Here is a 15917-nt window from a genome sequence, read left to right on the forward strand (position 1 = left end):
ATGCTACAACATAGATGAACCTTGCAAACATGATGCTCAGTGAAAGAAGCCAGACACAAAAGGTCAAATATTGTCTGATTCCACTTATATGAGGCACCTAGAATAGGCAAATTCATAAGGACAGACAGTAGATTTGGGGTTACCTGGGGCTGGGGGAGGGAATGGGGAGTTAGTGTTTAATGAGGACAGAGTTTCTCTTCTGGGTGATGAAAAAGTTTTGGAAATAGAGAGTGGTCATGATTGCACAACATTGTGAATGTAATTAATGCTACTGATTTGTACACTTGAAAATGGTAAAAATGGTAAATTTTTTTATATATATTTACTACAATTTTTAAAAAGTAGTAACGTAATATTTCAAAAGCCATTGAATTGTACACTTTAAGTGGCTGAATTGTTTGATATGTGAATTATATCTCAACAAAGCTGTTCGGGGGGGCAGTGGCCCCCCATGCAAAGGCCCCTAAGTTTTAGGAAGGGGCTTGCTGCACTGGAGACACTGGGTGGTCTGGGCCTCAACCTAGCAAGGGTGGGCGGGGAGCACAGGAGGGTCTCTCCAGCCCATGCGGCTCCCCCAGCGCCCAGCAGTGCCTCCCTCCCAGCACCCAGCCCTGCCCAGCGCCTGCGGCAGCTCCTCTGCAGGCTGGTTCTGTGCTGAGCACACAGCCTCCCCTCCGCAGCCAATTCTCTGCACAGTGAAAATGTTTTCTCAGTGCCCACTTTAGCAGATGGCCCCCCACCTTGGCCTGAATTGAGAAGCACAGAATCTAACGGGGGACAGACGGCTTCCTTGGCAATGTATAGGCACACCAGATCGCAAACTCACACCTGCCCTCCCCCGCCCTCCCACACCATTTGTCTCATTTCTACGCCCTGAGGCTGGCCAGGAACCCTCCAAAGATGGCCCCTCCTCTGCCCGGCAGACCACCAACTGGGCACCTGGCCCAGTTGTTTGCTCATGGCAGGTACTCAGGAAATATGTACTTGGTGAATGGAAAAATGAATGTGTTTCCAAGGTCCTGGTCGTGGCTTTTCATTTCCTCAACACCCTTCTCTGCCCCTGTCCCCTGCGCCCTTCCAAATAGGGAAACCACTAAAGTCCAGGTCATTCGTGAGACGAGTTGTAGCTCGTAAGGGATGCCTGAATGGGTTGTGGCAGGTGGCTCCATGCTCCAGACCTCTGACATGCAGACCCCACCCCCAGTACCTATGTGCGCTCCTGTGAACCCCGCCACTGGTGCTTCTATGCTCCCCTGTGGACCACGCCCCGGTGCCCATGTGCACCTCTGTGGACCGCGCCCCAGTACCCGTGTACACCCTTGTGCACCACACCCCCGATGCCTATGTGTGCTCTGACTTACATGGTAGCTAAGAAATTTCTAGGGAGAAAACGTGACCCAGGCCACCACCGATGATCAGAAATATGGGCTCACATGTGGTCAAGAGGGCAGAGGTCTGGCTTGCAGGTTTGAGGAAGGACAACAAGGACGCCAGAGGACAGTCAACATTGTGGAAAAGCCTGCTGAGGGCAGATCCCATGGCTGCCAGACTGACGGTGGGGCAGGGGACACACGAGGGGCAGAGGCCAGCGCTCCGTGTGAGCAGGGGGGCTTGGGGCAGGTGGGGCAGGTGTCCGGCACAGAGGGACCCCACTGTACCCATGGATTGGGGAGGCCAGTCCTTGGGCTCCAGGGAGAGCCCAAAGGGACTACGGAGACTGTCTGGTCCTACCCTGTCTTTCTATGCCGGGGGGAAACAGGTCCAGGGAGACCACTGTCCACTCTCTAGAGTGACCACATGAGTGTCAGGAAATGCAAGTGTCCTTCTTGGAGAAACTGAGAGATGAAGTAATTTTCAGATTTGAAGGATCAGACTGTTAGAAACAATTTATATGAAGGAACATCAGGAGAGGAAGGAGGTTCTGCTCCCGTGGGGAGGGCATCTTGGCAAGCCGGGGGCACAGGGACTTCCTTGTGCTTTGCATGAGGGTATGTGAAAACCTGAGGGGTCAAGGATGCTGGAGCAGTGAGGTGCGGGGGAAGAGCAGGTCTGGGCAGAGAATCGAGAGCTCCGACTGGAACCAGGTCCTTAGTGAGGTGGCTGTCGGCAAACCACTCACCTCTGCGGATAAGCTCTGAACCTGAAGGCCTGTGTAGAAAGACGGGCCTTCACAGTCCGAACGCTGGCTCTGCCCTTCAGGGGCTCAGCCACTCACTGGGCCTGTCCCGGCTCCTCATCTGCAAGTTCGCTGTTGTCGTCAGGTGGCCGCTGGGATGAAGTGTATTAGCACATTAAGCACAGAGCAGGACGCATAGCGCAAGTGTTACACAGCCCCCCAGGGTGGCAGCATTGCCGGGACCTCCAGAGGTCCAGCTTGGAGAACTCCAGAGGGCCTGGGGCACCAGCCGAGCCCGCAGGTGGGCCTGAGCCCAGGTGGGCACCCAGGGGCTGGGGGTGGGGAAGAATCTCCTGGGGGAGCGATGAGCAGGGGGCAGTTCTGTGGGGGTTGAGGCAGCAGTGCTGCTGATTCCACCCCAGGGAGGGCCCCTCGCTGCCTGCGCTGAGCATGCTGAGCCTCAAGCAGGAAGCAGGGAGCGTTTCAACACCTTCCAAAAGGCTTCTGGTTCCTACAAAGAGGCCAAGCCCTGAGCTCAGAACCATAAGCCTTCCAGGAGTTCCAAAATCTTTGTGACATCCCTATGGCCACCACGCTTCTTCTCTCCTGTGTGTTATCTGGTTCCAGTGAGGAGGTAACTCCTCAGAGCCCAAGGGCCTTGTGTGATCCTTGGAGATCCACAGGGTATGGAGACGTGCCCACACCCTGGGTGCCTGCGGGGAGCAGGCACAGGAGATGGAGCAAGCCAGGACTCCTTCACCTGCACTGCTCCACCCTTGGGGCCCATGGCTGAATGCAATGCAATACATAAGCCCCAGCTTCCCAGAGCAGCAAGGACCTGGACGGGATGGGGGCGGGGGGAATTGATATGGAGGAGGATGCAGATTTGCATTACAGTGTAAGATAAAATGCGGTACTTCAAAGGGATCTTGTACTTGCAGTGGGCGACTTCAAGCCACACCCCAGACCTTCCAGGGGTTGGTCTCTCCTTTGCTGCTGCCCCTTGGGGGTCTTCGGGGTCGGGTGGGGGGGAGGAGAGTTTGACAAGCCCTGGAGTGGGTCAGCCCGGTGGTGCAGGAGAGGCACGAAGGCTGAGCCCTCCGGGTCCTGGGCGGTGGCGGGAGGCAGGGGAAGTAGCTCTCAGGAGCTGCCAGGAGCTGAGAACTGGCCTCTGAGGCCTGCTGAGGTACCTGACACTGACCGGATTCCCTGGAGTTCATCGGAGTCCAGGGTTACAGCTGGGATGTCCCATGGCCCAACCTCGGGGAGACCCCCACCCCGAACCCAGGCGATGTCTCCCAGCTCCTCTTGGGTCTTTGGTGTCCCAGGAAGGAATGGTCCATGGGAGGGCCTGTAGGGGTGTGAGGGGCAGTGTCCAACCCTCCTGAGTGGAATCCGGAGGAGGAGTCTCGGTGATGCAGAAAGAGGCGGGAGGCACCAGCTACCATGTACCTGTTCTGTGCTGGGCCCTGTGCACACTTCTGCTCATCCCATTTTCACAACCCTGCGAGGCGGGGACTGTTAGCCCCATGTTACAGCTGAGGACACTGTTGGTTACCCAGGCTGGGTGAGAGCACTGGGCTGGGAGTCAGGAATTCTGGGCTCTGATTCCTGCGCTGGCATAGACAAGCTGTGTGACTTTGAGGCCACACAGCCTCTCTGGGCCTTGGGGCCCTCATCTGAGAAGTGGAGGAGTTGGACTAGATGACCCTCAAGGCTTTCCCAGTCCAGACATCCTACAGATCTCGGATGCTGCGTCTTTTCCTCCTCGAAGACAGAGCTAGACAAAGCCACAGTCAGAGAGGGAGCCCCTTGCACAGTGTGGTTTGATGACTAAGGGGGCAGAGGTGGTTGAAGACTCACGGGACATGGTGGCTGTCTTCATGTGTGTGGACAGATGAGTGGAAGCTGCAGCTCAATATACAGAACTGAGCACGCTATCAAAGAAGAATAAAAGACAGGAATATGAAGGAAAATTCCCTGATAACAGCTGTCTGAAGGTGGGACAGACTGTCTCGATGGGGTAATGAGTTCCCCACCACCAGAAGTGTGCAAGCTGAAAGCAGTTTCATGCATCCTACGAGTTGTTTGATTCAATGACTTCCAAGACACTCTCCAGCTTTGAAATCCTGAGCCTGTGTCCCTCGGCTCAGACTCCCACATAAGCCAGCTCAGCTGCAAGGTCTGGCAGCTTCCTTCTGAGCTGCTTTTCTCAGCTCCATGCCCCCCTGAAGTCATTCATTGATGTGCCAAGATCAGGTGTGAGAGGTGTGGAAAGTAATTTGTTTCTAATGATAGTTAAAATACCCAAGTTTTTGAATGAACTCTTCCACAGAAATTAGAAATGCAAGAGTGATGTCATTACAGGTGTAACTATGCACTTCCTTGAGTGGGAGGCAAAGAGGTGACGTGTCGGCTGGAGCTGCTGGAATTGGGCACAGGCCTGGGCCCAGCCATGAGCATGCAGCCTGGAGGACACCATCCACTAAAGGCAACTGTGGAGAGAACTGGTCAAGGGTCTGCAACCTGGTGGGGGCTTCTCTCTACCCATCGAGGCCCCTCCTGCAGGGGGCAACAGGGAGAACTGCCTGCCTGTCTGCCTGCATTGCTGTGAGGCCTCACCTCCTCCCTCTGTATCACCCCAGGCAATGAGTGGCTCACTCACACCCCAGCTCCTGAGTCCTGGCCAGGCAACACCATTGTGTTGGCAGGAGGTCTGTGGTCAAAGCCAAGAGTGCAGGCACACTGCAGTACCAGCAGAAGCCAGAGAGACTGGTCCCTTCTGGTAACCCACTGTGCGTGCGTGCGTGCGTGTGTGTGTGTGTGTGTTGGGGGAGAGGAGACCAATCAACCAGATAGGCTATTTTGACTCCTGGTCATTTTGTCCCTTGGAAGGGAGTAGCTCACAAGCTCTATGTCCATCCAGTCTAGCTTGGTCCACGTGGGGCCTGGGAAGTAAGTTCTTCCCAGCGCCCAGTCTTCCCACGCCACCCATTCCCCTTGTTATGTGAATCCGGGGATGCTCTCATACTTGAGTGCAGGGAAGGGGCCTGGGAACCCCAGAAGAGGGGAGGTAACCAGGCTTTGGCCAAAGACCTGTCAGTAGGGATGCGGCAAAGGAGAGCAGAGCAGGGTTTTTAGGAAGAACAAGCTCAGGCTGCCTGGACCCTGTGCCGAGCTGCGCTGTGGGGCAGGGCTGCAGATGAGGTGAGGAATGGGGAGTTACTCTGCACTCCAAGCCCAGCGTGGCCTCGAAGAGTTGGGAAATCATTTCGCCTCTCTCTACCTCTGTGTCAGCTGCACCTGCCAACTGGGGAGGCCTTCTCCCTGCCCCTGATGTCCCAGTGTCACTGGAGGGCTGTGGGATTGTTGAGGGGCACACTGCAATGCAAATGCAAGGCATACACCTTCCTGCAGGTGAGGGTCTCCTGGCAGGTCCCCTGAAGTGGTCCAGCAGGTTGAGATGATATTTACAAGCTTGAGAAAAGAAGAGACATTGCAAAGAGACCACAGTCTTTCTTCACTCTTTACTGTGTAAAAATAAACTCAACAATTCATGTCGTTTCAGCAAGAAAGTGAAAAAAAAAAAGAAAGAAAGCAAGAATACCAGTAGAAATAGTGCATTTCCAGAATTGCTGATGGGAGGTGGCAGGTCCCATGGTTTTGACCCATTTGATACCCAAAAGGCTGCAGATCATATGAAAAATGTACAGCTTTGGTTAGCAAATAATGAAAAAGTAAGATACATCGATTCTCTTTCATATTATACAGTATATACATTATCACAATATCAACTATAGGGGGTTTGCTTTATTGTTGTGGTGGGTTTTTTTTCTTTCTTTTTTTTTTTTTTTGGCAAATAGGACAAAATTGGGACTCTTAAATGTTGGGCTTTGTCTCTCCTCAATGACTTGTTCCCCTTCAACAAACTGCACTTAAGTCCCCTATGCAGGGAAGCAATACATTTCCTGTCGTTTGTTGAATAAATTTATACATTGTGTTTTAAGAGATGAAACCATGGCTACTTCAAGCCACATTTTGGTTGCCATAAGATTACAAAGGATTCTATCCTCTTGATGTTAATAATAAGTAACCCTAGTTTCTTTTATCAGAGTTGGAACCGATAATCAAGTTCTCAATTCGTTCCACTCAACAAGTCAGCTCCGAGACAAAGGGTCCACCATCAATGGCCAAGTTTACATAATGGTCCCCAACACGCCTTTGAGAACAGGTGGCCCCTCTTTGGAGCTCATTGTTATGACTGTGAACCTCACACTAGCCTCTCCCCTCCCCTTCACTGCCCACAAGACACCCCCTTGGTTTCAGGTCCCAGAGCTGGTAACAAAGTGATCTTTGCAGTCTTAGAAAACAAACTGGGAATCTACAAAAGGAAAAGAAAGCATACAAAATGCATCTCTTTCTTCCAAAATACAAGCTTTCAGTCCTACGTTTTGGCGGAGCCTGAAAGTATTTTCAAGGGAGATATAGGTTGAGTTAATTTATAGGTTTGCCCTTTTCTTTCATAAAAATACTCTTGTTTGGTAATAAACTTTTTCTTCTACGGTAAGAGAAATAATACTGTGTTATCAAAAGCAAGAAGGCTTACAATTCAAGTGGGATCTAAGCCCCCAAGCGCCCGGAGAGCCTACGTCGGCAGCTCTCCCACCTCAGACACCCAGGGAGCTGTGGGACACCAGCTCGGCAAAAGCAAACACTGTTGAGACAGCGCTTTTTTATCTTCTTATTTTATAAAATGGCTTACCTGAGATAGGCATGTATTATTCAGTGCAAGAGGGAACATCAATCAGATTAAGGAGAAGATGGAAACTATGTGGTTTAGATTTGTGGCTGTGTCATCTACCTTTCTCGGGGCCAGCAAAGTGCCAAGTGTTAACACAGTGAGGGAGTCGAGGGGCTTGGCACAGGCTCCAGTTAGGGGTGGAGGGGGGAGCTAAATGTCAGTTTCTGCCCCTGTCACATGAATGCATCAGGGGAGGGGGCGAGGAAGGTGAACGGGTCGGGAGGCAGAAGGGACAGAGGCATAAGCATCTGGGATATGCTCTGCCCATCTCTAGTTAGGGCAGAGGATGGCTTGTGGTCCTGAATGGACAGCTCCCACCATGCCCACTCTGGGCAGAAGGTGGTCTGGGGTCCGGTAGGTCGGCAGGGGCTGGTGGGAGGTGCTGACAGGAGAGCACCTAGCACGCTGTGGGCCTTGCCTACGCAACAGCTCCGAGATGGCTGAAGTGAGGGGTGGGGCCGATCTGGTGTGGAGGGGTGATTCCAAGCTCTTGCTCTCTCCCAACCACGGTATTATTTAGGCTTGTTCTCAACCTACACGTTAAAAATACTTCTTGGTGTGTTCAGGGAGTGGGGAGGGGGAGAGGGAAATTGATCTCTCTCTCGACCTCCTCCGACACTTGTTTTCCCAGCCATTTTCAGTGGCTACATGGTCACAGAACAACGAGTGGTACTTGGCACACAACACATAACCAGAGAAGTCCATGCAGGCAGGGGAACACACATCGGACTGAGGGAGCAAGGGACACGCCACCCCGAGGAACATGCAAACAGAGAAGATTCCTGCAGATCCAAAGATGCCACAACCCGACGGGCTCTGACAAAGCACAATGGTCTCAGAAAAAGCCACTGTTTAACCACAACACGCAGCGTGGTGCCTGGACCACACGCTCTGAATGAGAGCGATGCATTGCAGAACGGCGACTGGGTACCGTGCAGACACCCACATGGACACCGATACAGACACCAACACAGACACACACAGATGCACTAGGTTTCCAACACAACATGGACCTGCGTTTAAGGAGACAGGTGCCCCTGGAAGGAACAGAAGACGGAAGCACCTGCTCCTCCTGTAGAAATGTCTGCAGCTGTAGATGAGTCAGGCAGTGCAGTAGAATTTCTAGAAAGACTCGACAGCCTTTTGCTAATTAGACTCCTGGGGACAGAGTCCAGGGTGCCCTCAGGGCGTGCGACTCCCAGATGGTGCAACAAAGGGGGAGCTTCCCCACCCTGGGCATGATCCGTCTGAGCACTCCTCCTCTCTCTCACTCAACACACACACAGACACACACACACACACTTTTCTCCCTACCTCAGAAGGACTAGAAAGGAATGTACATGGTTGCTTTACATGAAGAAAAAAAAAAAAGTCAAAGCTTCGGGACACTGGTCAGGTCTCAGTGCCACCAGCTGGTGACAGGTTGGGGCTACTGCGAGACTTGAACCCTGTAAGATGGGGGAGTGGGTTTCAGGCCCTGGCCTGGCCATGCCTGGCTCCACGTGAGAGGTCTCTGGAGGACCTGCCCCCTTGGAGGACTTGCTGAGCCAGCTCATCTGGGCTCGGGTGTTGTGGGAGAATATGGCTGTCAGAATTAGCACAGACCTTCCCATCAACTGGTTGGGTTCAAGTCTCAGTGGTTCTGTGTGGCTGGGTCTCAATCAGAGTATGGGTTTCCTTGTCTAAAATGTCCTCTCTTGAGATGACCCACTGAAGCCTCTGGTCTCCCACTGCCAGAGGGAAAAGGCGAGGGGCCCTGGGGTCCTGGCTTCCTGGGCTGTGGGTGGGACGCTCCTCTCTCAGGGGCACTGGTGTGGTAGCAGGACCAGTTGGTGGTTGAAAGGGAGGATGGATCCCAAGCACGCAGGGTGCAAGGAAGTGGGAAGGCTGAGGGTCAAAGACGGGATCCTGGGCCAGGGCCAGCAGAGCTGGGCGTTCAGGTCAGCCTCCTGGGCCCAGTACTGCCCGCAGATGCCAACAGGAGGATGCTGGCAGGGCACTGGTGGGAAGAAGAGGGACTGCCTGATCCTGGGGCCAGCCCCACCTCTTCTGCCCCCTCTGAGCATGTGGCGTCATCTGAGGACACTCTGCCTTCACCCCTTCAGAGAGAATTCACTTCTATTACAAAATAGAAATTCTCTACGCAGAGGCCCACCCAGCCTTGAACAAAGCGCGAAAAGACATTTATTTTATCAACAGTCATACACCACATAATGACGTTTCGGTCAACAACAGACCACATAAAGGACGAGGGTCCTGTAAGATCAGTACCGTAGAGCCTAGGTGCGTAGGAGGCTATACCAGGTGGGTTTGTGTGAGTACACTCTGATGTTGGCACAATGGCAATATGGCCTAACGACGCATCTCAGAACGTATCCCTGTCATTAAGAGACGCATGACTGTAGTAGAGATATGTCGCTCTGAAAAAGGTTTGCAAATGAAGACAAATGCACTGCAGAAGAAGTCCCACCAGCCCCCAGGCACGCAGGCAGCTAACAAAGTTGGCAAATACAGATATTCGACCAGTTATGAGATTTCCCAAAGCCACAAAGAAAGAAGAAAATGAAATACCTCATTCTTAGAGAAAAGGCCTCCCCCAAGACACACACTTGTAGACATAGGCACACACATTCACATACATACACACACACGCGCACGCACGCGCAAGTCCTCTCACCTACTTTTGCATTGTTCAAAATGTCTCAGCCACCTGCGTTAGCGGTGAGCGGGGCGTGCCTGAGGAACAGCATGGGGCTCCTAGTGAGAAGTGGGACCTCCTCGGGACAGATGGGAGCCAGGCCTGCTTCTGTGTGTGAGGACGGAACCAGGCTGTGTGCATATGCGTGTGCACGTCTGCGTGTGCGCATGTGCGAGGGCGACTGCCTTGAGTCATTCCTAGGGGAAAGGGAGAGAAGAGACGACGGATCATCATGGCACAAGCAGGGGCAGGTGGGCGGGGGCCGGGGGCCAAAGGCTGGGAGGCTCAGCCCAGCCTGGAGCCTCAGTTGATCTGGCGACAGGCTTCAAATGTCCACTTGGTGGCTCCACCGTAGATCTCGATGTGGGACTCGGCCCAGGAGATGACGTTGCCAGAAAGGGCCTTGGTGCTGCAGGTGGCCAGGTTGTACACCTCTCCTGGGGTCAGCTTGCGGTCCCAGATGTTGAAATGGGCCAGCTCACCCACGAACGCTTGGGTGGCATCAAATCCTCCACCCAGTGTATCCTTCAGAGAAAAGCAGAGGAGGAGGGGGGAGGAGGTCATAGGGTGGGGGGCATCCCTAGGAGGCAAGTCTCCATGTCTCCCCCATCAGGGGCTCTCATGTCCACCTCTGGGTACCATTTTGTCCCGTCTCTGGGTCTTCACCTAAGCATCAGTTCCCCCCACGAGGAGCCCAGGGAAAGGGACGCTGCTGGCCACCTCTGCACTGGACACAGAGCCTCTCCTGGGGGCAGCTGAACTCTGCCTCTCCTGCAGCCGGTCCGCTGGCCAGTGAGGGAGAGGTCCATTGGGGCCAGAGACAACCAGAGGAGCAGGGCCTTGGGGGAGCCTCTCCCGCTTTCCCTGCTTTTAGTCAAAGAACTCAGATGTCACTCTCTGCCAGCAACAGCCGCCCAATGGGAACAGAAGGCCTGGGACTCTCCTGCCTGCATCTCCCTCTCGGGTGTCCAATGGGAGACAAACTACTTTCAGGAAATAAATTATGCATCACTAAAGGCAGAATTGGCCTTCCCATGCCAAAGAAAGCATTGCTGCCTGGATTGAGAGTGCTGAGACCAAAGCCCCCTCTGGCTAACATTTCCTGAATAAGCCCACCCAGAGCAGGGACTCTGCCCAAATTGCTCCATAACTTGCTTGGCTACTATCAGGGGAGACCACTTCCCTCTCCAACTCCCTCCTCGCTCCCCCTCCCTGCCAACCCCTTTACTCTCTTTCCTCCTGCCTGGTCTCTGGTTCTGGGGCTCCTCCCCCTGCAGCCTCCCCCACCGCTGCCCCCATGGCCAGTACCTGCTCCTGGCCCAGCACCAGCACGCCTTGTGGCTTGATGGGGTGATAGGGCGCCAGGTTCTCACCATTGCCACCCTGGGTGCCATCCTGGTAGGCTTCCCAGACTCCGTCCCGGGTGGTCCAGGTGATACAAATGTGGTGCCACTTGCCATCATTGATGACAAAGGGCAGCTTGGCCACCTGGGAAGGAGAATGATGCGCAGGACAGGATGGGTACAGAGGTACAACTCAGAATCGATGATCATCACTAGTTACTTGTTCAGCTGCTATGCCTCTTATCGCTACACTTAAAATAAGTAGCAAGAGCCATTACTGAATCCCCAGCCCTGCCCTCAGGACTTGATCATCTGTTGCCTCATCCATTGGTGGGTCACACAGGAAATGTGATGCTTTGTCAAGGGGGCCCCTAAGATCCATGTGAATGCACCATCTCCTCCATCCTACTCACTCTCTTCCCTCTTTGCTGGTCTACAAAACAGGCCCTGGGATGGAGAGAGCCATCCCTGGGGTCGCAGTTCACTGCTGCCTTCCAGCCTCTCCTCTCTCCTCCAATACCCCGTCTCTCACTGCCGGATCCTCCAGGCCTATGACTCGCCCAGCCTTTGCAGAGAATCTGAGAGACACCCGGGGAGAAGGCACCATGCCTTTCACAGCTCAGACCAGCCTCGGACCTGGGATTTCACTCATCCTCTGACATTCCAGGTGGGGCGGAGGGTGCAGCAAAGAACTCTCACACCCTTTTAACTTGGGGAAATGAAACCCAGAAAGGCACAACCCTTTCTGGGAAAGTCATCAAGAGCAAGGGCTCGGAACCTGATTCCCAGCCTGAGTTTTAGACATTTACTACCGACGCTGGCACAGAGGCAAGGGAGTTTGAAAGCTGGCAGCTAATTCCACGGCTGATGGAGGGCCAAGTGGAGACGGGTTCCCTGGAGGCAAAAGGCTGTCCTTCCCCAAAGGGTCACTTAGATCTGGCCTCCTCCCAGGGGCAGGGGGTCAAGCAGGATAGATTTGGACTCACAAAGAATCTCTAGGGGCACCTTTACCACCCCAGAGCATCTATGGTCCTCTAAATATGGAGGAGCAAAACCAGTTCCAAGGCCAGTTGGGGGAGAAGGAGTCAGGGTTTGATCTGTGGGATGGACTGGCCCCAGATCAGATCATCCTCTTCCATCCCCCACTCCCGAGGACCCTGTGTGGGAAGGATGCCCCTCCCCATTTCTCCTGGTCTTCACCCTCCACCTCCCTTAGCCCTGCCCTGCAGGTGCTCCTCCTGGGGTCACAGCAGCGTCTGAGGCTGTGTGTTCCATGCCACCAGAGACCTGCCCCAGCAGCTGGCATGGACTGGGGCCCCAGGGGGCCTCGTCCTGCTGTCCTGCAAGCCCAGATGGGTGGGGGCTCTACCTTGTCATTGATGAGGATCTCCATGGGGTTGTTGCCCCACTCGATGAGGACCAGTTCATTGGCCTGGCCGGGCACGGCATAGGAGAAGGGTGTGCCCACCCCCGGCGCCGCACTGGACTTGAGCCACATGCACACGGTGAAGGCATACATCTCCGGCAGGCTCTTCTTCACCTTGGCGTACATGTAGTTGGTCCGCAGTGGGAATGTGAGCTGGAACTTGTCTCCAGGACGGTTGTCCTTCTGGCCTGGGGAGGACAGGACACAGTCCTGACATCTGTACCTCTGCGAAGTGCTTGTCCTTGTCTGAAACCCATTCAGCCCCCACCAAGCTCTGTGACACAGACAGAGCAGAATCCATTTCCATTCTCTAGATGCTGAGAGGGAGGCTCCGCTAGGTCAAGTACCTTGTCCCAGGGCACAGGACCAGGACAGAAAAAGCTAACCCAAAGTCTCCACACTAGGGGGCTGGCTCCCACATGGTGCTGCCCCCGGGGAGGCTGGGATAGGGATGTGGGGGACACGGCGGGCTGTGAGCATCTGCACCTGGGCTTTGCGGTGGGCATGGGTCAATGTGCATCCTGTAAGCCCTTAAAGGCGTGGCTGCAGAGGAAGGAGGTCTCCTCCCCACTGCGAAAGAGGCTAGCTCCCCTGAGAGCAGCCCCTTTGGGGGCCTGACCTGATTCCAGGATGCTGGCTGCTGACAGTGCTCAAAACCACTCTCTTCTCTTGGATCTTCACCCCAATTAGGCCCCTGGTGCCCATCTTCCCTCGGGGCCAGGAAATGCTGCAGCCCCTGGTCACTCATCTAACCCAGCCACCTAGCCCTGAGGACTCTGGCTATTTCCAGAATCCAACCACCCCACAGGAGGGGAAGTCGTCCCGTGGAGGCTCTTCTAGCAAATCTGTCTGGAGCCCTGCAAAGACGGCAGGACAGCAGAGAGCTGGGAAGCAGCCCTGGAGCCAGGGGCCCCCCAAGGTGACTGCTCTGAGGACAGTGCCACTCATTCTCAGGGCGAGCTTCCTGTGTGTTTACTGAAAAATCAGGCTCCTGGCCCAAAAGCCTCCCCATACACACGGCACCAGCTCCTCGCCTGCTGGCAATGTCTTCAGGGAACGCTTGTCTGCCCCCTCCCAACCCACACAGACACTGGCTGTGGCCCTGGGCATGGTGTGACTGACTCCAGGCAAAACGTTTCAACCCAGCAGTGGGAACCGGCAGCAGGCCGGGAGCCAGGAACACACACACCCACCAGCTCCTGGGTGTGCACAGGGCCTGCCAGGGAGCCGAGCACTAAACCAGCCCCCCAGGCCAAGAATTATTTCTAGAAGGCGTCCTGCTGGGCCAGTAACCTCCCTCTTCCTCTCAGCCAGGTGTCAGGAACACAGCAGGGCTGGCCCCCTCCGCACTCCCCCCTTCAGCTGTCTCAGGCTCCCAACCCCCCACTCCTGGAGCAGATCCAGCCCCTGGCCTCTCTAGGGAGTGTTTTTCATTTCCCCAATCTCCTCTCCTTCCCTCCCCCGGCCTTCCTTCCTCTGATCTGTTTTTCAGTTACATAACACGCCTTAAGATGGCACTGTTTAAATCCAGCCGGCACGTTTTGCGGTCGGAGAAGGGTCACGTGGCCCTGCTCTGAGCCCAGGCGCCCCCCCTTACAACCTTGTTTGATTTCTGCGACTTCAAGGCTGAGCCACTTGGCTCACCCGTGCGCCCCACAGCACAATTGAGGCCCATAGGAGTTGGTGACCCGGGAACCATGGGCTTGCAAGATGTCTGGGCTTGGGTCACTCAGAAGAGAAACCTGTGGGGAGGGAGCTCTGATCCGGATGGGGGGAACCCAGAGAATGCCAGGGGCGCTAAGGAGCTGGGAGGAAACCTGCTTAGAGCCCAAATCCGCCAAGGACCAGAAGGACCCAGCCCCGGCCTGGGCCCTGCTCTCTGCTGGGTATGGGGACTGGCTAGCACCAGGCTTCTTTAGCCAGGGAGGGCTTGGGCCGGCCACAGCTACTGTGCAAAGTTACTGAAGATTAGACAAATCAGACTTGGAAAAACCATGCGAGTGTGTGAGTGTCTGGGGACAGCAGCGGAAGACACCAGGCGATCCCTTTCTTCTCTGCTTCCCTTCCATCGAAATATCCCGAGCCAGGGTGCCCCAGCCCTGCCAGGAACACTGACTAGAAGCCCAGAACCTGGGGCCGGGATTCCAGGGTGCAGGAAGGGGGTGGAGGGGTGGACGAGCTCCAGCCTTTTACAGCCAGAGCTGAGATATGCAGGAAGCCAGGACCCCAGGCAGAGTCCCACTGGAGTGGGAGGTGGCAGGCAGCATGCTCCCCCCCCCCCCACGCCCGTTACCTTTCTCCAGCTCGCTGATCCGCTGGTGCAGGGAGGTCAGGGCGCTCTCAATCTTGACCCTCTCCTCGGTGTCGTTCTTGGGGCCCCCCTTGCCTTCCTCCAGAATGTTCACCCGAGACAGCACCTGTCTCTCCAGGTCATCGATCTTGCTCTGCAGCAGATCCTTGAGGCTGTTGGTCTGGCTGGAGGAATTGAGCCGGCTGTACTGCTGCGGGGGTGCAAGGGCGGGGGGAAACCACATCGTTACGCGCAGAGCCAGATCCGTTCTGGGAGGCCCGCGGCGCGGTCCCCTCAGGGCTACTGCGGGGGCGGCCTGGCGGGGAGCTCGGGCGAGTGGCCGTCCGCGGGGCCCCGCGGGCTCGGGGCGGCCCCGGCCGGGCGTCAGTGCCCGGGTGAGGCGGGGGTGAGGGGTGTGGGGCCGGGTCGGTGGGGGGGGGCAGAGGGGCGCGCGAGCCGGAGGGGGAACCGCGGCGCGCGGACCTCGAGGTTCTCTAGGCGGGTTTTGAGCGACTGCAAAGTTTGCCCGAGTTGGCTGAGCGTCTCGGCGGCCGGCGTCCGGGACAGGTCGCCCATGGTGTTCTTGCCGGAGCCAGGCTGCTTGCGGCCGCCGCCTGTCCGGGCCTCGCTGGCGCCCGCGTCCAGCGTGCTCTGGCTCTCGCAGCGGCCCAGCTTGGTGGTCAGCTCGCGGATGGTCTCCTTCTGGCTCAGGATGGTCTCCTTCTGCTGCAGCACGGTCTCGCGGAGCTGCAGCACGTTGCTCCGGAGCTCCTCCGCGCCGCCGGCGGCCACCGACGCGGCGCACATGTCGGCGTCCACGGGCACCGAGGTGCAGATGAAGCGTGTCGGACCGAAATCCTGGGCCCCGCTGCCCAGGAGACAGAGGGCGAGCAGCGCACAGGTGCGCGCGGCGCGGCCGGCAGGCATGGCTGCGGGCACTGGGACCGGGCGCTCCGGGCCCGGCTCGGATCTGCTCGGCTGGGGCTCGGCGAGCGGCCCGCGCTCTCGGCGCCGCGCTGTCCGGCCGCCACTGCCGCCTGCGCAGCGGAGCCCGCGCCTTTTATGCCACCGCGGGAGGGGCCTCGGCGCTGGCGACGTCAGCGGGGGAGGAATCCCGCTTTAATTGTCTGCGGCCCGGGCTCTCGGCGCGGCCGGGGGCGCACGGGCGCACCGGCGCACGGGCGCGCGGGGTGGGGGTGGGGGGCAGCCTCCTCCCGTCCCCTCCCCCACCCCCGGCGTCGCC

At 56.2% G+C, this 15917-nt stretch overlaps 1 protein-coding gene across 1 annotated transcript; it reads right to left on the bottom strand.

Annotated features, from left to right (window-relative positions):
- Nucleotides 1–5628: 5628 nt before the first annotated feature.
- On the bottom strand, nucleotides 5629–15680 carry NPTX1 (neuronal pentraxin 1). The gene is made up of 5 exons (XM_004432843.2): nucleotides 15158–15680; nucleotides 14678–14885; nucleotides 12328–12572; nucleotides 10924–11103; nucleotides 5629–10140 (listed from the first exon to the last, which is right to left on the bottom strand). The coding sequence occupies exons 1-5, from the start codon at nucleotides 15599–15601 to the stop codon at nucleotides 9919–9921; spliced, it is 1299 nt and encodes a 432-aa protein (XP_004432900.2). The 5' UTR covers nucleotides 15602–15680; the 3' UTR covers nucleotides 5629–9918.
- Between the last annotated feature and the right edge of the window lie 237 nt (nucleotides 15681–15917).

The sequence above is a fragment of the Ceratotherium simum genome, chromosome 16 (assembly GCF_057802395.1).
Source record: "Ceratotherium simum simum isolate JZ-2026a chromosome 16, ASM5780239v1, whole genome shotgun sequence".
Classification (NCBI taxonomy): domain Eukaryota; kingdom Metazoa; phylum Chordata; class Mammalia; order Perissodactyla; family Rhinocerotidae; genus Ceratotherium; species Ceratotherium simum.

Coding starts and splice junctions, on each gene's coding strand:
- NPTX1 (XM_004432843.2), bottom strand. CDS start 15,601: ATGCCTGCCGGCCGCGCCGCGCGCACCTGTGCGCTGCTCGCCCTCTGT. Junction 12,573..14,677: donor GATCAGCGAGCTGGAGAAAG/GTAACGGGCGTG, acceptor TGTCCTCCCCAG/GCCAGAAGGACAACCGTCCT. Junction 10,141..10,923: donor TGGTGCTGGGCCAGGAGCAG/GTACTGGCCATG, acceptor TTTTCTCTGAAG/GATACACTGGGTGGAGGATT.